Source organism: Pseudorca crassidens, chromosome 11 (genome assembly GCF_039906515.1).
Source record: "Pseudorca crassidens isolate mPseCra1 chromosome 11, mPseCra1.hap1, whole genome shotgun sequence".
In the NCBI taxonomy this organism is placed as follows: domain Eukaryota; kingdom Metazoa; phylum Chordata; class Mammalia; order Artiodactyla; family Delphinidae; genus Pseudorca; species Pseudorca crassidens.
In genome coordinates, this window is record NC_090306.1 from 70444693 (window position 1) to 70467348 (window position 22656).

Consider the following 22656-nt stretch of genomic DNA (forward strand, 5'->3'; position numbering starts at 1 on the left):
TCAGCACAACTAAAGAAGGCCTGCATGCAGCCACGAAGACCCAAAAATAAATAAATAAATTTATTTTTTAAAAAAAATATTAAAAAAAAAGATGTGAGCCGGAAGAGCCTTTTATTGGGGGAGGGGGAAGTATTGCGAATGAGAGACATTTTATAGGAAACTCGTGAAATTCAGTTTCTACCATGGCATAAAATTCTGCAAAGGATTTTTGAATTTTGGTAGTTGGGAGCCAGACAGTGGCATTCAAGGTGGAAAGAATAAAATTTTTTTGAGGAGATAGATGGAAGAAAAATCAAAGAATGTCAGAGCTCTCTATGCCAGGTCCGAAGCTAGTTATTTCCCTTTGACTTATGATTTTAGCAACCCCTCAAAATTGGTATTATGTTCATTTTTCCAAATGAAGAAAAAGAGACAGAGTCACACAGCTAAATAAGTAGAGGCAGCAAGATTCAAACACAGGCTAGTCTGGCTCTGGCCCGGTTCTCTCAATGAGAATTGAAGAAATTCATTGTTAGCCCTCAGTGCTCTTATGACTGATCCCCTTGCTTATTGGGTTATTCGTTTGCTATGTGCCTCCTGCAAGTAGCACTTGCAAGTGAGCAGTCTGTGTTGTTCAGTTATATGGTTATATCCCCAGTACTTAGAACAGCGCAAGGCATCCGATACAAGTTTTTTACCCTACGAAAACAAGTGAACACGCAAATAAGTCATAGACCTGGCAGTGGAAACCGAGCCTCTCCACTCACATTTCCCTTATTTGTCACAGCTGACCACAGTCCCTTTTTCTTGGTTTTCTCAACCACCACTTGTGTCCAAACATCCCAACCAATATACAAAATGAATAACAATGCTTGATGTGAGAAGTTCATATAACCAGAGGCTACTCCATAATGCTTGCTTGTAGAAAATGCTGACATAATCTAAAAGACTCCAGGAAAAACCTGCTGAGACATGATGTTTTTCTTCTTCTCCACTTTCTTAACTGCTACCTACCCCTCTATAACAATAATAGTAAAAAGAGTAAACCTGATTAAACATAGTGTGACCTCCTTACCACCCTTCCTAGGACCCAGTGATGTGGGTGTTTGGTTGGCTTATGCATCTGCTTGAATTAATTTTATATAGTGTCCTGAGAATTTTATTTTCCTCATAATTTGGCACTTGACCACATAGTGGTCAAAGTAGAAAAATGGGTCTTTGCATGATGGTTTGATACTTCCCCCAAAAAAGAATGTTCTGGCCTTTGATGTATTTGTTTTGTATCTAGGAGGTGGTGGGACTTATTGTCTTTAATAACCTGGTTCGTTTGAGTAACCTGAGACTACTGGCCTTCGAGTTGTGATTTTTTTTTTTTTTTTTTTTTTTTGGTGATACGCGGGCCTCTCACTGTTGTGGCCTCTCCGGTTGCGGAGCACAGGCTCCAGACGCGCAGGCTCAGTGGCCATGGCTCACGGGCCCAGCCGCTCCGCGGCATGTGGGATCTTCCCGGACCGGGGCCGAACCCGTGTCCCCTGCATCGGCAGGCGGACTCTCAACCACTGCGCCACCAGGGAAGCCCTGATCTATTTTTTAAAGCTATATACTATTGCTTTGCCAGTGGACTACACATAAGAATTTTACTACGCTGTTTACTGAGACATTGACAAATGAGCCACTTTCTTCTCTTCTGTCCTTAAAACTTAAGTGGAAGAAAGTTCATAGACCCTTTTATATTTTTGCATATAACATTTGTGCAGACTCTTTACCAATGATAGTTTTCATTTTGCATCTTTCTTTTATCATCTTCTGCAAGTTCTTTGTACATTATTTTCCAGTGGTGATTTAAAGGCTAACCATGTGTTTTGAGGCTGTGTATATAATAAAACATATTCTTTGTCATTCAGAACTCTGCATTCTATTGCATACTATATATGTGTGTATATATATATATATATCTATACACACATATATAGAGATGTGTATATATATATACATATAAATAATAGTTAACATTTATTATAAACTCAGAATATGCCTATGTACTGTAATAGCTACTTCATGTGTGTCCTTTCAGATAATTCAGTAATCTTATGAAATAGATTTTATTATCCTCATTAAAAAATAATAGACTTTATTTTTAGAGCAGTTTTAGGTTTACAAAAAAGATATTGAGCAGAAGGTACAGAAATGGCATATACTCTCCCACCCTCCTATTACAGCTTCTCTGGTTGTATCAACTTGAGCTCATGTTGTACATGTTACAATTAATAAGCCAATACTGACACATTATTATTAATTAAAGGCCATAGTTTACATAAGGGTTCACTCTTTGTGTTGTATATTCTATGGGTTTTGAAAAATGTATAATGACATGTATCTGCCATTACAGTATCATGCAGAATAGTTTCATTGCCCTAAAAATCCTCTGTTCTCCACCTGCCCTCTTTTCCGTAGCAGAGAAAATTATAACTAGGAGATGAAATTATTCTCCAAGGTTCACATAGCTACATAAGTGTGAGAGCTGCTCGGCCTCCTGGCATCTGTGCTCTTAACTGCATGATCATTTAGAGAATCCTAACTGGGTAAGAGTCTTGCTAATTCTTACTAACTTCATCAACGTGTGAAACGTGTAGCAAGTGTTTTGCCTGTGCTTTCCTTTGAACTTAAAGTGCGGTGAGAAATATCGCAAGAGATTTTTGATTTTTAATTACTGGAAATTTGACAAGCCTTGTGAATTAAAGAGGCGCTGTTGACTAGAGTAGCATTAGTAAAATGAAAGAGGGCAACAGAATGAATTTTTTAAAAGAACGAATAGAAAGGAGAAGTCATATGGAGAAATGAGTCAAAGTTGCATGAAATGTAGAATATTAGCTTAACCATACACCTCTATCTTTGGAAGAATTATCTCCTTAAAAGTGATTTAAAAAATATATGTGAAGGGGAAAGAAAAACATCACCTGAAGTTTATGTGGTAGATAGCGTTTAAATTAGAAGGAAGAGACAGATAAGATTGTTTCTCTTTACTCTAGACCCACAGCTTCTGAATACCACCCCGTGCCTTGCTTCCACCCAGTTAACATAGATCTTCATTTTAACCTTGCAGGACAAGACAGAACTGTTTTAGGAAAGGTCTTCTTTGGGTTGTTCTCCTACCTTGAGTCACCCCTTTTTGTTACTCTGGAGTCAATTTTGGTGCAGAAGCTATAGCACAGCAAAGAATGTCTAGTTTTAGAATCTGCCTGGATTATGATATTATTTCATGAAAAATCAGTTTATTGCATGTAAGCCTTTGCCCCTACTTTTTGCTTATTTTTTTTCTGAGAATTACGGTAACGTTTACTTAAAACTGTAGCTAGGGAGAAGATCTAGCTTTAGATTAAATCCTGATTTAGCAGTATTGTAGTCCTGAATGACAGCAGCAAGGATAAGCAGTAGTTGCTTGAGAGTCAACAAATTGTGACTTAGTTTCTTCCTATATAAAGTGAACATTAAAAAAAAATAAAGAAATAAGTGAACATTAAGACAAAACCATCTCAAAGCTAAAATAGTCATCATTCCTTATAAGGAAGAATAAATGAATGAATGAAGAGAAACAGATCAAAGGGAGAAAATAAAATAGAAAGTGAAAATATGTTTCCCACCATTCCTGAAAACTCTCTTATCCTTTTGGTTTCCGTGAAACCATTTTTTCCCTTTTTTCTCTTGCTCTCCTGGTCTCTTCTCTTTGACGTCTTTAATGAACTCACTCTCACTGTCTCTTCTAATCTTGATGTTTCCCAGGATTCTGACCTCAGTCTTCTCTCTCAACATATTCTCTTTGATCATCCTCGTTTAGATAAAAGCAAAACACTGTTTTTTGATGATGATTACTAAGTAGACATTAGTCTACTTCCTTTGGGCCCAGGAGGTGAAGAATCCCTCATGATCCGCTGCTGAATCATCCATTTTCTCTGTTTTTCAAGGGTCGTAAGAGTGAGGCTGAAAAATTCTTCTTGAAGGCTATTGAGCTGGACCCCACCAAAGGAAACTGTTACATGCATTATGGTGAGTGGTTGATAGTTTTTTTTCCCATGTCCCCCACGTTTACAATGAATGTTGATCCGAGATTTAGGTTGTGCTGGCAAAGAACATTTTGAGAGGACATTGACTTTGCTGTTGTAGATGTAGTCTCATGCTATAGTCTTGCCTTCTTGTTCAAAGCAGTCACGTTAACAAGGGCTATGCCTTATGGTTACTTTTAGTAATTTTCATAGGACTTCAGTGGGGCAAGGTATTTTCACAGTTGTGGGGTTTTTTTGGGTTTTTTTTCAAGTTCAGTTTGGAGTTTAAATGAGGTCTCGTCAGAAAATCATCTTGCTCCTTGCCTGATGCGTGGTATATAATTAAAATATTAGCTCTCTTTTCATTCTAAATGTTAATGTATTGCTCACTGAATGTATCATTTTGAAGTTTTAGAGGCTTACATTTTGGCCTCAGGGTCTTGCTTTCTGGAAGATATGGAGTTACCCCAGCCTGTTCTCTAGATTCCTGAGATTGGGGTCGAGGATAAAAACTGTAAAGGCTGTAAAGGATGTGTCTCTCACTTGGTTTATCTTAATCAGTCTGGAATGAAGTTACGTAACAACTCTGTCACACTCCATGCTGTCATTAGTAGTGAGTCATGTGTTCAGTGAGGCGAAGTATATAGCTGGTTTGGTGTCGGGTAAGATGTGCTGATTCCTACCATATTTTCATTTGAACTGGCTTTCAAGGAGCCTAAAAGCATTTACTTTTGCTGATCCCTTGGAAAATAAAAACAAATTTTTGACCACTGTTGTCTTCGATGTGTTTGTTTTATCAAGTAGTAAACTTAAAGATGGATGAAAATGAAAAATCTTGGGAAAATTAAGCTAATATGCTTGTATAATATTAAATTTCTTCTTCCATTTCCCAACTGGTAAAAATAGATCAGTGACAGGCTATGAGTGTGGAAAATGGAAATAAAAAAATGGAGGATACACTTAACCAACCACCGGTCCATTTGTTTATATTGTGTGTATATGTTTATAAACCTAGGGTTGTGATACTTTATCTTTCCAGCATAACACAGCATGTAATTTCACACAACTTATTGCATCACCACTCCTGATTTTGTTTCACAATGCAGTTTTATTACCATGTTAAAATAGTAGTCAACTAATTTAAGTTTGCTGCAGAATTTAGTTTACTTCTTCAGGTTTTCTTATATGAAATATTTTAAATTAGGATTTTCTCATGCATATTATTTTGGGTGCCCCTACTGAGCTGAAGTAATTCCCTGATTATTTTCTATGAGTGCTAAAGGACCTCTTGTCATTTTATGAAATAGGATTTTTTTTATCCTGTCTTGCTGCTTGCATTTTCTGTACCTCAAACTAATCCTACCTACTGCATCTTCTAAGCTTGTTTCCCATAATTTTATTATACGCTTTAGATTTTTCACATTCAATTCCTTTAAACGTCATCATTGCTTCATCTGAAATGCCACTGAAAAAAGTCACTATTTATTAATTTTAAGAGTTAGCCCCCTTATTTATTATTCTGACTTGTCTATCTTTACCCACTGCTATCTTTTTATTTATTATTGTTTTTTATATTACAGTATTCTCCTGAAAATAATTTTTTTCCAGTGGTAGTAATAGGGAATATTACTCCAATGAGAAATTTTGGGATTTAGTTTTAACAGAAAGTGAAACAAATTCTTTATTTTGTATGTTATTTGGAAAACAGTGATAGATGTTCTGTAGATGCATGTGTAAAACTGATTCTTCTTAGTACTCGGGGTTATTTTAATTTTTTGGCATATACCTATTATTAGAAGTACATTTATTTTTCAAGGGAGGAATGAGTTCATAATTCAATATATTTTTATGAAATAGTTTCAATATTTTTTCCCCACTCTGGAATAGGAAATGGAAAGGACTGAAGATGAGGCATCAAAAAGTAGTAGATAAGGCAAAATAACCTACAAATAGACAGGAAGCCCATAGCTAAGGGCCTCATATTCCTACCTCACTGTCCTCAGGTTATTTAAAAATGTACATTTAAAGGAATATTAATGATTTTTATTTGGAAAAAGTCTGCTTCAAATGACTAAAATTTAGAACTGAAAAGTTCTTTTAAAATTATCTAATATAACCCCTGTTGTACAAATAAGTAGATTGAAACCAGGAGAGATGAAGTTGATTTGCCCAACTTAGCTGTAAGTAACTAAATTTTGGGTCCCTTGATAACCATCATTGCTTTTTCTTCTGTAATATATATTCCATTTCTTTCACAACATTGTAGATAGACAGACAAGTAGGTAGATAGGTGGCTGGGTAGGTAGATAGATATTTTTGATTAGTCAGCCCTTCTGTGTAGTTTTAGAATGTCAAATTCATATAAATCATGACTTAGCTTAAAATTCTTAAGGAAGGGTTTTTATTAATTTTAATATGTATAAGATGCAAAGCACTGTTCTCTTTTCAGAAAGTGAGTCTGTGCTATGTAGGCAATAAATAGGATGATGTCATTTTTAGAAGATGATGTGGTGGGCAGTAGGGTACTTCTTGAAACCAAATAGTCAGGTTAAGCATCTTTGAGGAGGTGATATATGAAATCTTAGCTTATGCCAACTCTTTGAAGAGCCAGATAAGAGCATTTAAGACAAAAGAAACAGAAAGTTCAAAGGTCGCAGGCAAGAACAAGCTTGTGTTCACAGCAAAGAAAGAGGCTAATGTGACTGGAGCATATTAAACCTGATGGGAAAGTGGGAGGAGATGAGCTTGGAGAGGAGGCAGGGCTAGAGCCCAGGGGCCTTTGTAACCAAGCTAAGAAGTTTGCATTTTATTTTAAGAGCAATGGAAGGGACCATGTGGCAAGACAAGATGAGAGAAAGGTCAGAGTAGAGCGAGGGGAACCCTATTGCTGTCTCACAGGCAAGAAAATGGTGGTGGCTTAGGCCGGGGAGTGTTGTGGGAATGGCAAATATTTAAATTGAAATTATACACTTACCTTCCTTAGAAAATTCTAAGGTAATTAATAGGGAGGACCTATTTTCCATTTTTGCACCATCAGTATCTAGCATATTGCCATGTCACAGTAATGTGCAATAAATGTTGAGCTCGATATATTCTTAGTTTTAGAATTGGATGGAGGTTCCAAAACTGACTGAAAGTTTGTTCCGTTAGAATTTGTTTTACTCTTTGTCCAAGAAGATGCATACTGTGATTTTTATATCAGTTCTTCTCCAACTTACTGGTTATGGATATTCTTAGGGTATTTATGCCCATGGATTGAATGAATAATAACACTTCTTCAGCTTAAAAATAAATGTTTAAATGAAATGTTAATGTTAAATGAATGTTTATGTAACGTAAATGAAATGGTAAATGTTGTTCTGAGTCTTTTTTTTTTTTTTAATGTTTTTGCAAATGCCAGTGAAAATGCCAGAGTCAGTGAGTTTTGTTCTATGGGAAATTCACTCTGCTGGGTGATGGTGTGCTTTTCATTTGCTTGTTAATGATACAAGTGACTTGGAATATGCCATTCAGTTGGGAATAGACAGGAAATTACAGGAATTTATACTGGCTGCAATGGCAATTAGAAGACAGTATTTAAAAGTATTATTAGTTATTTTTGTTTTGAATCCACTAGTTTTATGTCTTGGGAGAAGGGATTGCATTAGAGATTGCCTTTTTTTCTTCATGTTGGCTTGCAAGAAAGAAAGCGAGGCAGGTTTTTAAAACTGGTTTAATAAGTTTGTTAAATGTAGGCCTCTGTGGTACCTATAGTCTCTGGGATTAAGATTCCCCATCTCTAAAGTGAAAGGGTTGATGTGGGCTTCCATAATGTTTTCCAACTCATATTTCATGTTGTGTCTAATATATACTTAATTTCTCACTGGTCTTTCATCAGAAATTTTAAGGAATGTATAAAAAATAGGTTTCAAACTATTTTATCCATAATAGTATAAGGTTGTATTCGTATCTCATCAAGCTTACAGTGTACTCCCATGTCCGTAAAAAACAAATCATGTCTAGTCTTTACAGAATTTAATTTATAAATGTCAAAGGTGAACATTTGGTGCCCTGATGTCTCATGTGGGCCTGTTATTCAAGGGATTCTCCATGAATTTCCTTTTGGCTCCAGTAGAAAGCTTCTGCCAAAAGAATGAAAGTCAAGACAAGTCCCTCCTTGTCTCTTTGTCTTCCTTTGTTTTTTTGTTGTTGTTTTGTTTTTTGTGGTACGCAGGCCTCGCACTGTTGCGGCCTCTCCCGTTGTGGAGCACAGGCTCCGGACGCGCAGGCTCAGCAGCCATGGCTCACGGTCCCAGCCGCTCCGTGGCATGTGGGATCTTCCCGGACCGGGGCACGAACCCGCGTCCCCTGCATCGGCAGGCGGACTCTCAACCACTGCGCCACCAGGGAAGCCCCTTCCTTTGTTTTTTAAAGAATTACTGGAAAAAACATTTTTTCAGAAAGAATATATTATAAATCGTTTCTTTATATGCATAGTAGTAAATTTGATATAGACTGAAACAACTAAAACCAATACATATTTGTTATAAGGTACCTACTATGCTTAAATCTGGGGCAGATGGAAAGTCATTAGATATTAAGTACCAAAGCATAAAAAGTTAAAAGGGAGCAGGTTGTGATAAATGGTAATGAGAAGAAGTACTCTTTTAAGTAGATGTTGGACGGTTCTTCTTTTCCCATCTACCTCTTAACCATAGTTTCTAAGAGCAAAGAATTTATTGTCTTTTTCTTCATTATTGATCCTCTCTCTGGGTGATGTTCATTTCCAACAATAGTGCCAAGTCCTGATCTTCTTCCTCCAGTTCAATATTTAGCAAGCACTATACTAGATGTAAGTGTACCAAAATCAAGTCCAGCTGCTCGCTGCTCAAAAGCCAATACTCAAGAGGCAAGTATTGGTAGAAAGGAAAAGTTGATTTAATCAGAAGGCCGGCAATCTGGGGAGAAGGTGGACTCATGTCCCAAAACTAACTCTGAAGATTCTGCTCAGCCATGCCAGTTTTTAAAGGTAAAAATCTCAGTGAATCATCAAGACAGGAGGTCAAGCTCTGCATCGTTTTCCATTGTAGGCAGGCTGGCTGACTCCTCATGGTCTTTCTTCAGATGTTATCTTGCCCATGTGGACTGCCTGCAGGATCGCTAAGGGAGCTGCTGGGGGTGGAAAGCTAGTCATTCTTTAACTACTTCATTGTTCATTCCTACTTCTTTTAATTTAGAGAAAGAATCAACAGGTTAGGCAAGGTATTGTGCACATTCAGTAGAGCATAAGTCAGGAGTTAGGTTGAATGTTACCTAGTGATCTCATTTCTATAATTAAGGTTTAAGGGGAACAGAAATAGACAAACAGGAAAGGGGCAAAAGAGCTCTTACAAATCCCCATTTGTCAGACATCATTCCATTTCTGTGGGATTAGGGATGAAGGTCCATCTTCTATAACTTCTTCATGCTGGCATAGAGCACCATATTCTCAGAGTAGAAGATGTTGACATGACTCTGTAGCATCTCTTTGCTGACAATTTTAGTTGCCTGCTTACATATATGGACACAGCAAGCTACAATTATTTTGATGCCGACAAAGATATAGATTATTATGAGCAACAGTGTTAATCCCATTCACTTGAGGCCAGTTCTTGGAATTGTGCTACCAATAGATTCAGTACTGCTCAAGATGGAGCAGCTTATGTCATGGCTACAATCTGGTCATCATGCAGTTAGCTTTTTCCCCTCTGGTAGTAATTACAGTATCTGTAAAAAAAACTCAGGAATGTGCATCAGACACTGAAAGATTCTGTGACGCTCTTGTCCTTATCATTAACTACTTGAGTCTGCTCTTTTGTGTCTCAGGGAGGCTTGGGAAACTTCAGCTTTTCTACAAACAAGAGTCAGGGGACATGGAGGGACCTTTGTACTTGGGTGGGAATTGGCGTGGGGAGCCACAGGATTCTGCTCAGTTCCACAAGGAACAAGACAGGCTCCAATGTAGACTGCAAACTGAAGAGGGAGGCACAAATTATAAAAATAATGATTTAATTACAATTACAATTAGTTTTTAAAAGGAGACACAGTATCAACTAAGGGGCCTTGACCCAGGTGCCTGGGGTGCAGGAGAGCCGTGCCTGGTGCATGTAAGCTTTATTTAAATGATGAGTAGGAGTTCTCCAAACAAAAGTGTAGAACTGAGGGGAGGCAATAAAGAACGTTAAAGCAGAGAAAATGCTTGAGGCAGAAGGCACGGCATGTGTCTGGGGAATAGTTCAAGGACAGAACTAGGACCATAGTTAGATGCTAAGAGAAGATACATAGAATGTACATCCAAATTGAGGAAATTCAAATTATGAGAGCTGATCATTTTTCATCTGGGGCCCACAGAGAAGTGTGGACTTTTTTAAACTATAATTATCTTTATTATTTTTTAGAGGCATTACTATCAACAAGATTAGAATCTTGAAAACTTCTTACTACATTGATCAAACAATTTATGATCTAACCCAGTGTTTTCGGACCCTGATCTTCTTTGGTCATTATCTAACCCCTGTGAGGTAGGAATGGATCCCAATACATTTGACTAAGATAATAGAAGTTCAGAATTTTCAAGTGACTCTTCAGATCAGAAATTTTCAACATATGTCTGTAGTGGGAGAAGAACTTGAAAATCCAGCTCTTTCAACTTTTTAAGTCCAGAACTCTCTGTTAATGTTGTAGTCTGTTTTTCTCCAGCATGGTTTATATATATTAAATTTCATTTTAAAAAGTAGTTACTGGAGAAAATTGTTAAAATATTGGGTTTGACTTTTCATCAGTGAACACTAAAAGAAGCAGCTTGAAAACTATATAATGGGTTGAATTGGTGAGAGACCTATGGTTTTTATTGTTTGTAATTAAAATAGAACATGGCAGTGAACTGAGGTTGGTTGTAACGTTTCATTTTTAATCACGTCAGAAATTGTAAGAGTAATTTTAAAAATTAAATAATGACCTAAATCGTGGTATTTCCTTGATTAAAAATGAAAATATGTTTTTGGCCTTTGCAAAAATTACATTGAGATTCCAGTTATATTCAATGCTTAGGACGAAAACATTTTGCTAAAATATCAGTGCTTTGTGTGTTTTTACTGCTCCAAGGACAGTACAGGCAGTTTACAGGGGTATAATTAGAATTGGATTTTTCTAAATGTTGTTCCAAACTATTTCACTTTTTGCCTAGGATTTTTTATTTTTAAATTCCCTCTTATAACAATGCATTTAGTAATTTAATTTAATCTTCCTACCTGTGTGTATTTTATATGAGATACTTTCCAGAGACGTTTAGAGTTAAAACTTTCCCATGAGTAAAATGGGAAGAAATAGGGAAGGGATTAGCTAAGCTTACAAGCCAAAAATGAAGGGAAAATTAAATGATTAATTTGTCTCAAAAAAGGGATGTAGTTAAAGGACAAATAGTAAAGTGATAGGAAATAATTTCCTTAAAAGTAAAAGCTAAAAGATCAGGCTACTTAAGACATGAGAAACTCTATAAACTATGAGGAAAATCGAATACAAAGACCAAGGGTTACGAACAAACAATTCTCAAAAGAAGAAATATAATAGCTTTTAAAAGATAGGTAAACATACAATTTCATTAGAAATCAAAGAAATTCAAATTCAAGTAAAGAATTCAATGAATTCTTTTTAGCTGCTCTCGCACTTATTCTGAGTAATTCTTCTCTTGGTAATATATCTTTAAAAAATATAATGTTTTTCTATGTTTACCAACAAAGATAGTAGCATTGCTATTTATTAGAGGCAAAAATTTAAAAAGCATCTAAATGCCCCCAAAAGGAAAACAATTAAATAAATTATGGTTATCCCCTTTTGAGGAAATATTATAAACCCTAGGTTAAATTTATAAAGAATAACAACAACAGAGGCAACTATCTATGTTATGGTACATGAAGAATGATTAAATTATACAAAATAGCTATATCATTAAAAAAGCAAAGTAAAACAAGTAAACAGTGTTAAGAATGGATATTTTAGCTTTTTGGACTTTTACAGTCAATTTTTTTGGGGGGGGACAGGCATAATGTTTTCTAGTTTATGTTTTCTTTAATGAGCATATTAGTTTTGGAAGGACTAAATTCTTTAGCAAAATGTGAAAGTACAAGCATCTTAATCTATTGCTCAGATAGTCTGTAGAAAACATAGGAAAATTATTATAGTAACCGAATAATTATCCAAAAATTATTTAACAGAACTCAACGTGTAAAACTTAAGATAAAAATTAAGTGAGAAAGGAATAAAAAGTAGAGCAAGGCATCTTGTCTGAATTCTCTATTAAATACTGTATTTCCATGATGAATTCATCAAATATAATAACAGTACAAACATTTACTAAGTGCTTTTGTGTCCTGAGAAATTCGCATTTGATCCCCACAAAAGCCAGGCGATGAGATTACCTGTCCCCATTTTACAATGAGGAAGGTGAGGTCATCAAGCTGTAGGGTAGATTATCTAAGATTTCAATGCCACTTAGTATAGAGGCAGCATTTGAACCAGAACAGTCCTGACTGCTGTGTTGCACTGTCATCACCTCTATGTCAGTGTAAGAGATGAACACAGATATTTTACATCCATGGATGCTTTATTGGTGGATGATACAATATGTATCAAATACACTGAAAGTTGGGAATCACTCACCTTTTATTATCATTCGGGACATTTAGAGGTAGAAGACTATTTCTATTTATCTTGTCAAACATGGACAACTCATTTAAGGTCCGAGCTTCAGTGAATGATGAGGTGGTCTTTGTTCTTCTGTTGTTTTTTACCTTTTTATTCTGAAGCCATAAAAGACTTGAAAATAAGAGGGAGAAGTCTTTATGGAATTCATGCATTTACGATGAATATTCCATTCTTGGTTCTATCTGAATTTTCTTTTGAGGAAGGAAAATAAGTAAGAATTTTGTGTACATATAATATTTATTATTTTGAATCTACTACTTATTGGCCTTTTAAATTTCATTTCCAATAACCTTTTATAGAAAGTATAGTATAAAATACTACTTAAAATATAAACACTTTATATAAAATTTTAGTTTTCACAGTACAACTAAAACTCTTAATATATTAAGTACATAGTATATCAATCTATAACCCCTATGCAGTGTATACTTGAGCCTTGTAAGCATTTTTCATAAAACACATTTAAAAACCAACTCAGGGCTTCCCTGGTGGCGCAGTGGTTGAGAGTCTGCCTGCCGATGCAGGGGACACGGGTTCATGCCCCCGTCCGGGAAGATCCCACATGCTGCGGAGCGGCTGGGCCCGTGAGCCATGGCCGCTGAGCCTGCACGTCCGGAGCCTGTGCTCCGCAACGGGAGAGGCCACAACAGTGAGAGGCCCGCGTACCGCAAAAAAAATAATAATAAAAATAAATTTAAAAAATAAAACCCAACTCATTATGGTGATAGCAATCAGGCATCACGCAGCCTGGCACTGTTGTCATACAAATGGCCACTTGTTAGTAGTACAGCTGTAAGCAAATGTCTTTACCTCTCCGCGCTCCCATTTCCCCATATGGAAGATGCTCATAATACCATACTTCTGAGATTCCAAAATGACATAGGTCTGACTCACTGTCTTAGTCCGTTCAGGCTGCTGTAACAAAATACCACAGACTGAGTGGCTTATAAACAACAGAAATTTATTTCTCACAGTTCTGGAAGCTGGAATTCTGAGATCAGGGTGCCAGCATGGTCCGGTGAGGGCCCTCTTCTGGGTTGCAGATTTCCCCTTGTATACTTGCACGGTGGAAGAAATGAGGGAGCTCTCTGAGGCCTCTTTTATGAGAACACAAATCTCAGAGCCCTCGTGACCTAATCACCATCCAAAGGCCCTACCTACTAACACCCTCACCTTGGGAGTTAAGATTTAGACCATAGCACCCACCAAGTTTTATTATATTTATTATATTTCAAAAAAGAAATGAATACTATTGTTATAAAATGTACAAGGATTATAAGATGCTTCACAGTACTAGAATGATTAAATCAATTCAAGTAATATGGCGTGGGCTGACTCCAGAGTTTTCAGAATTTACATAAAGGAAAGTGCTTAGTGTCATACCAGGCACATATGTATCCATTAATGCTAGTACTCTTATTATGGAATCTCAGTGTCAAACAGTTACATTTCTGACCCAGTGCTGGGTGCTTTTATGTACAGTTTGTCACTCCAGTAATCTAACCCTGTTAGATCAAAATAACATTATCCCTGTTTTACAGATGCAAGATTTAAGGTATCAAGAGTGCAAGTGACATATCGAAGGCCCTTATGCATAGTAACTTGGAAGAGCAAGGATTTGAACCTTGTCTGATCTCCAGGCTGTGATATTTTTATGGTTTGCCTGGTGCTTTCACAGTTTCACTCTTAGGAAATATGAGCCTGATGGGTCTTCAAATGTGACACAGATCCAGAATGCTGAGATTTTGGAGGACTGCTGGTGGAGAAACCCACGGAGCTCTCATAATCATGTACTTGAAAGCCTCAGGAAGGAAGGGCAGCTTGAGGTCATCAAGATGGGGAAAGAGCCTGACAGGGGCAGATGGAGGGAAGGAGCTTAAGTAGAGGGGAGTGAAAAGAAAAGACAGGAGGCAAGGCACCAACCCCCACCCTGGGCAGTTTTATTCATGCTGCCTTGTTTATTCCTTCTGATAACACAGTGAGGTTATCCTTGTTTAAAAAGTGAGGAACCTGAGGCTCAAAACCAGAGAATCTTGAAAATAACCAGGTGGCCCTTCTCCAGCACTGAACACAATACCTCACACAAAGAAGGTGGTCAGTCAATATTTTGTTCAATAAAAGAATGATTAAGGGAGGATAGACTGGCTTTCAGTTGGTTTTACTCTTTCCTTTTCTTATCTCTGCTTCCATTTTTTGCATGGGAATAGAATCTACCTTGTTTAAATCATTTGTGACCAAATCTTGTTTTGCTAAGAGAAAGGTACAGTTAAGTTCTTGTCTTAGTCCACTAGGGCCGCTATAACAAAATACCATAAACTACATGACTTACGAACAACAGAAATTTATTCCTCACAGTTCTAGAGGCTGAAAGGCCCAAGATCATGCTCAGGTCGATTTGGTGCTGGTGAGGCCCGCTTCCTCATTTACAGTCATCTTCTATCTGTGTTCTCCTGTGGTGGAAAGGAAAAGGGAGCTCTCCGAGGTCTCTTTTATGTGGGCACTGATCCCATTCATGAGGGTCCCACCCTCACGAGCTAAGCACCTCTCAAAGGCCCCACTTCCACATACCATCACTTTGGGGGTTAGGATTTCAGCATATGAACAGGAGGAAGGCACAGACATTCAGACCATAGCAACAATTTACATATATTCTTTTGAAGATTTTGTATAGGACTCAAAAAGCTATAAAAGCAAGATGACGGGAACTGAATTAAGTTTTGGATTAGGGCACAGAAAATGCACTGGATTTCGGATGGCAGATCTTGGATTTTGGAAGGAGGCACACCAGCCCTACTGCCGATTATCTCCTTGAGCATGTTCCACCTTCCGCTAGCCTCTTTGCTGCTCAGTTTCTTAATCTGGAGATGATTGCTACTGCCTCAAGTTGTGAGGATTCACTTGGCAATTTCGTAAAATAACTAGCATGTAATAAATGCTCAGTAAATTGTAATAATGGCCATTTATTCTTTTAAGATTATAGTAGAAACCATACTAATGTCCTGGAATGAATGAATTGTATAGAAAAATTTTTGAATAAGATATATAAATAAGGGACAGAAATTAGGGGAAGAGGAGACAGAATAAAAACCTAGGAATTAAGAAAAATAATAAATCCTTACCTGTCAACGTGCAGACAGGACCAGAGAGAAAGGGAATAATTGCTTATAAGAAGAAAGAAGATTATAAGTTACAAGTAATTGGGAACAGGGAAAGAAAGGGTGGGGAGGAAAGAGACAGAGACAGAGACTGCTTTTCCAGTCTTAGCTATTTGACTTAGTGGCCGAATGCACTTGGGAGATTCTTGTTTGCATTCTGCCTCTGCTTAATTAAAACAATTGTTCCCAAAGGTACGTTCGTGTACCCTGCCATTGACTCCTCCGTGCCTTCGTGGATGCATCTGTAAGTGAATACCTCCACAAAGCCCTTAGGGATGGTGTGGAGCACAGTGAGAAGACTCTGAGCTCCTCTTAGGAAGAGGATGTAAGCTCTTTGACCACCTCTCTCCATTCTAATTACCACCTGCCTTAACTTAGTCTCAGAGGCATGTTCCTTTCTGTAGTGACTTCGGTGTCTGCATTTGAGTCCTCTGTCTGCCTCATCTCTTTCCTTACAGCTGCTTTGTCTCAGGTTACACAATATCCCAGAACAAAGTGCTTACCTCTATCTTTGATTAGGTTGTACCCCTCATTTAGTTATGTCTTTCTCTTCATCTTTCGGTGATGAAACTCAGATTGTTTCAAGTCTTAGCATGAACGTCTCATTCTTGATGAAGCACACTTGATCTCTATTGAATCTATGTATTACTTAAACTTATAATGGGATTGGGTTGCTCCTCTCTCCGTGCCCCTTCCCCCACTCCTCCGCTCTCTCTGGTCTCTTCAACTCCTCCCCAGTCTCCTCTCTTCTCCTCCTTGCTCCCCGCTGCTTCCCATTCCCCATCTGACAGTCTTCATAACTCCATCAGTTTCATAACCCTTCTGGAAAGAGTCAGGGTAGAAATAAATGCAATAAAGCAATGCTAACCTTCCTGACCTCCTTTTCAGGTGAGCACAGAGCCCTGGCCTGCTGTTCTTCTACTCTCCTTTGCACTGGACACCTTTCATGCCACCTGTCCAATTCAGGGCAAATTCTTGGCCTCATCCATGTCCCTGGATCTTAGGGACAGATCCAGGGCCTTCCAGCCTCAAAGTGAGCAGTCCAGATTGATCTACTGGGCGTCCTTTTCCTTGTTTCCCCGGCCCACCTGTTTTCTTAGCCAGTAACTGTGGCACATTTATCACACTGAGTCTGTCTCAGTAAACCAGAGCTTTTATTAACTCAGGCAGCCAATGCACAAAAACATAAAGCAACAAAACTCATAGAAGGGCAGGGGAGAGAGATTGGTTTGAAAAGTGAGAGCATACCTCACTCAGACATTCAGCAAGCTTCCCTTCCGAGAAGCAAGAGAGAAGGTTGTCCTCCATAATTTTATTTCTCCCAGGCATAATGAGCACACATTAACAAGGAGCCTGTCTTCAGCAGACTCTCTTTTCAACAGCTCGTCTAAATCCTGACGATTGGGTTGTCACCCACGCTGTCTTACCAGGAATGCATTACTCACCTCCCCTAATAGAAGCAGCCCATGAAGGGCTCACCTCAGCTCCACTTTACCCACTCTTCTTGTTATCGTTAGATGTCACCAAAAGCAGTCCGCCCAGATCCTTCCACTGTGGCTTTTTCCTTGTTCCAGTCATCTGAATCTTTGGAGAAAGCCCTCAGGCATAGATTGCTTCTGGATACTAGTAATGTTCTTTTTCCTGATCTGGCTTCTGATTATATGACCATAGTCACTTTGTAAAAATTCACTTACTTGTGCCCTTTATGTATATTTAAATTTGATTATAAGTTGAACAAAGCCAAACAATGCACCTCCATCCAGAAATGATGCACTTAGCTTGATACCTTGCACACCTCCCTTTTCAAATTTATATCCATTTATAACTAGTTAAACGATCTCCATAATCTCCTCTTTCCTCTGCTAGATGGGAACTATTCCAAGGATAAATGTTGCATTTATCTTCATATCCCCCATATCTTGTTTATACAAGGCACAATGTACATATCTTGGGTTGGATACTTTAACCTACAGTTTCTTCTTTTCCCAAACCATTCAAGTGATTCCATAGTACAATGGAATATAATAAACTTTAGCCACCTTAGGTAGTTTGAACTGTTCTGGAATTAAGATATCTTTGAAGGTATAATTGATGTCTGGATCACTTGTTGTATTCCGAGGGAAATTCAAAGCTCTAAAACCATGGCCACGGCCACCATGTTGCTCAAGTCCAAGAGACACATCCATAGAGACATCATTGTGAATGGCACCCTTGAGAATTGTGCAATGCCCAGCATGTGTGGCCATTCACTGCAGCCCTCCCTGAAAATCACTGTGAGATGAGAGGCTATGAATAGGCAAGTGCCTGGTGACCTGGGCCAACTAGGTCCTAGCTTGCTCTGGAAGATGAAGCAGTATGATTAGTTAATTCAGTCCTGCCATCGAATATGTATCTATTAAATCCCCACCATGTGCCAGGAAGTAAGAGAGTGAGCCACTGTGATATATGGGGAAAGAGCATTCCAGGTAGAGGGAATGGCAAAAGACCGTGGAGCATGGGTCTTTGTTACTCTGGTGTGTTAGATGAACAGCAAGGGGCTAATATAATTAAGTAACCAAGAGGGAGAGTAGTAGAAGACAAAGGAGTTGAGGTCAGAGAACCGATGTAGAGGTTGGGGGTAGAGCCCCGTGCTGGTCATATCAGGCAGTGTAGTCCAGTGTAATGACTTTCACTTTCCTTGGGTCAGCTGTAGAATGACGGGATCTGACAGGATCTCTCTGACTGCTGTGCTGAGAATACCCTGTAGAACCAAGGGCAGAAGTGTGGAGACGCATTAGGAAGTTATTGCTGTAATCCCGGGGGAGAAGATGGTTTGAGACAGGGTGGTATCAGTAGAAGTAAGACAATTCTGGATACATTTTGCTAATCTGATGTCCTCTCTAAGGGGAACTATTTTAACGCAAATGTTATGTTCTAGCTGTTATTTTATAAGTAAGATTTTCATTTGCCTTTGACCATTTTTAAAGCTATATATGAATGATTTTTTACTAAAGAGAATTGGATCATTATGACACTTATTACAGATCATTTTATCTCCTTAATTTAGTAGCATTGATCATAAGAGTGAATTTTTCATAGTATTTTAGTAAGAAATGACAGTTCCACTAAGCTAGGGAGTTTATATGCAGAACTTTTAAGCAGTATTTGAGCCTACGGCTTAAGGCCAGCTTACAATTTTATGGATTTCTACCTTTCAGACAGCTTTTTAAATCCAGGAATTAATGAAAGATTGATCTTCACAGGCTTGTCATATTGATATGTTGGGAAAAATCTACCAAGTAATTTAAATTGTTCGGTTAGAGAATTGTCCAGAGAAGAAGTGGTATCCCTTTAATACTGAAACAGTTGAATCTAAAACTGTTGAATGCTTTTCCCCTTTTCCCATGTTAGCCTGTGAGGAGACTTACGCTCTTTGTATCTGGACCTCTAGAGAATGCTTTCTCTTTTTATATCCTCTTCTGTTTTTTCCTATTCAAACGTCTTTTTTCTTTCTTTCTTTCTTTACAGTTTCTCATCTTGTTTTTTTCTCCCTTTGATTGGAGAAATGAAATAAGATGATAATAATTAACTTGGGTAAGACAAATTACAAACCAAAGAAATAATGATAAAGTGTGGTAGCACAATACACCCTGGAGGACAAAATGTATTTTACTTAAATTTTTGTGGTTTCTTTATTTGAAAGTCTACTCAAGTATCAAACACAAAGAATGTGTTTGTCTACTATATCTGAAAGAAAAGTGATGTCTCAGAGATCTAGTCTGCAAATGAGGGATAAAACTCTTAAATCTCCTTATTTCGAGTTTGAGAGAGTAAACTCATATGTAATGAGTATATCTTATTCATACACATATGTATTTCTAGCTACACATGTATGTGTAACCTGGTCATCGTGCCAGTAATATGAGGAAGGGCGTGCCACATGCACTTGATTTCCAGAAAAGTTCAGTCTAACTGGTAGCCAATCCCAGACATGGAGTCCCGAGTATGGTGCAAAACATTTATTTTCTTGTTCCCATAAGACAACTGGTTCTCAAACTGCGGGCACCCGACTGGCAGCATCAGCTTTAGTTGGAAACTTCTTAAAATTGCAAATCACAGGCTCTGCCCCAGACCTGCCGCATCTGAAATTCTAAGGATGGGACCTAGCTCTCGGTTTCATCAAGGCTTCCAGGTGATTGTGATATGCCCTAAAGCTGGGGAACCACTGGGAAAGGCAACCTTTCAGGTCTTACAGAATCCACCAATGTGGATGGACTCCCCAAAGTGCCTGCCCTTCTCAAGTGCTCTTGCTTTCCTTTCCTAACACCTTTCACTTCTCACAGTGTCCTAGCTCCATTGTGTCTCAGACTGAGGTACCCTCAATCTCAGAGCCCCAGTAGCAGCTCCTACCCACAGAACTTCAGGATCTGGCTCTGTCTTGGTGGGCGCAACTGTCGACCTTTATATTCTTCAGTGAAGAGCGCCTCTGGCTCACTTGCTAGTATTGATCACTTCTCCTAAAACTGATTCAGTGCCTTATTGTGTAAAACAGTTCACTTCCCAGTAGTAATCAAGACAAGAGGATTGCGATCAACAGCCTGTCACATATGCTGTAAGTGGGGCAGCGGTATTGGGACAATTCTGGTTTATTCCCCCTCGTTCCAGCACAGTTGACAATACCATTCTCTTTCACTCTTTTAAGTACTCTAGTTTAGATGGTAAATCAGAGTACAGTGAACTTAAATCATAAGCAGTTCTACCACTATTGGAAAGTGGTCAAAGAAGGATTCACCAAGAAGGAAATGTTTTAGGGCATAAAAATGAAAGATATCCAAGAGGTAGGCAAGACAGGCCTGGAGCTTGGGATGGGACAAGGCAGAGAAACCTTAGAGGCTGAGGATTCAGGACAAATAAGGATGTGAAGCAACAGGTTACACTAAGGGAAGCGGAAGTAGTTCAGAGTCTGGAGCCAGGGTCTGGTGGGAGCAATAATAGAAGAAGCTGGTGGAAGAGGAGCAATTAAGGTCATCTTTTTGTTTGTTTGTTTGTTTCTTATTCCCCCAACAATGTATCAATTTAGGCTCTTTGGATAATTATTTAGAAGAAACCTAGTATGTCTTTGTTTCCTTATTTATGTTGGTTCTGTGTATTTGAAATGCTTATTGCTCTATTTTCCATCAATTTTGGGCCCTCTTTCAAACAAACGATGACTATATAAACAGCATAATAATAACATACTTTCAACTTTGGTTCAGATTTTCAAATTCACTTTAAAAAGAGATACCAAATGATTCACATTCCATAATGTTTTATGGCTTTATCATAGCAAAACACTAACCCTGGACTGTTGAGATCTGTGGCCTGTCGAGAACAGAGTGCAGGGAATTATGCAAATACCTTACTAATATGCTGTGTTATTGTTTTTCTGAATGTTAGTATGATGATTGAATCCTCCTGTTAGAAAATGATCGTATAGGAATTCTTTCTGTCACCATTTGCAATACACAAATTATGTGTTTCGTGTAGTTTTGTGATCTTGGAAGCTGCTTACAAAGTCTATGTTCTGCGGCAAAGCTTACCTAAACCATAAGGAAATGTTTTTAAATATTTTAAAAATTGTATATTTGATTTTACACAATTAGTTAATGTTACTCTTTTTTTGTTGTTGATGAACACAGAGATGTGTTCGGCATTAATAGACCTTGGAAGGCTTTGCCCTGGACATTGCATATCAACTGTCCTCTTAGGCCATTGAGTATCATTGTCTTCATCACATAGACTTCTTGTCACTGGCCGTCTCTGTTTCTGTATGGACAGTATAGATTTCATTCCCTTCCTTCTTTCTTTTTTACCAGAGCTAATATTATCTCCTTTTCCCTCTACCGTCTGGAGTAATAAATTTTAAGAAAATAACCTTCATTATTCCATTAATTGTTGCATTTTCCTACTGTTAATACAGAATACATTTCAGGATTAATAGCTGTCTAGAAAGGAAAAAGAACAATTGATAAATTCCTACATTATCCTTTGTTTAAATATCACATAAGTAGTATATTTATTAATACATTTAGTTAGGTAAATAGGCCTTGAGGACAGGTAGCAATTAATATTATGGGTTTTTTAAATCAATTTATTTATTTTTGGCTGCATTGGGTCTTCGTTGCTGCACACAGGCTTTCTCTAGTTGCGGCAGATGGGGGCTACTCTTTGTTGCAGTGCACGGGCTTCTCATTGCGGTGTCTTCTCTTGTTGCAGAACACGAGCTCTAGGCACGTGGCTGCAGTAGCTGTGGCACTCAGGCTCAGTAGTTGTGGCGCACAGGCTCAGTTGCTCCACAGCATGTGGGATCTTCCCAGACCAGGGATGGAACCCATGTCCCCTGCACTGGCAGGTGGATTCTTAACCACTGCGTCACCAGGGAAGTCCTAATATTTAAAAAATTTTTTTTAATCTGTAATAAGTATAGCTAACTGAAATATGGGTTTAGCCTGGTATCCTGTACTAAGATATATGTGAGGGGATGTTAATTTTTCAGCATGCCAAAGAGTGTCTAATTTTTGTTTTACTTTTTTAAAACCTCATATACTTTAAATTGTGTCTCATATCAACATGTCTGTAGGGTTAGGGTCTACATGAATTTCATAAGTAATGTGTTTTTCTGTTTATCAACAAAACCATTTACAACTCTGTTTTCTTAAAAATTTTCTGACCCAACAATTATATTTGTTTTGGGAAATGAGAAAGGTGCCAAATGTTAGGTGACAAACTAAGAAAGTTATGTA

At 38.0% G+C, this 22656-nt stretch overlaps 1 protein-coding gene across 5 annotated transcripts in view; it reads left to right on the forward strand.

Annotated features, from left to right (window-relative positions):
- TMTC2 (transmembrane O-mannosyltransferase targeting cadherins 2) overlaps positions 1-22656 on the forward strand; it is an 862038-nt gene that overhangs the window by 311417 nt on the left and 527965 nt on the right. For all 5 annotated transcript variants that reach the window (XR_010932514.1, XR_010932515.1, XR_010932516.1 and 2 more), the window contains one exon: positions 3942-4023. Coding sequence is in view for 2 of the 5 variants with exons in the window: in XM_067697476.1 (XP_067553577.1) it covers positions 3942-4023 (82 nt within the window). In the remaining 3 variants the exon portion in view is untranslated. The remainder of the gene's footprint in view (positions 1-3941; positions 4024-22656) is intronic.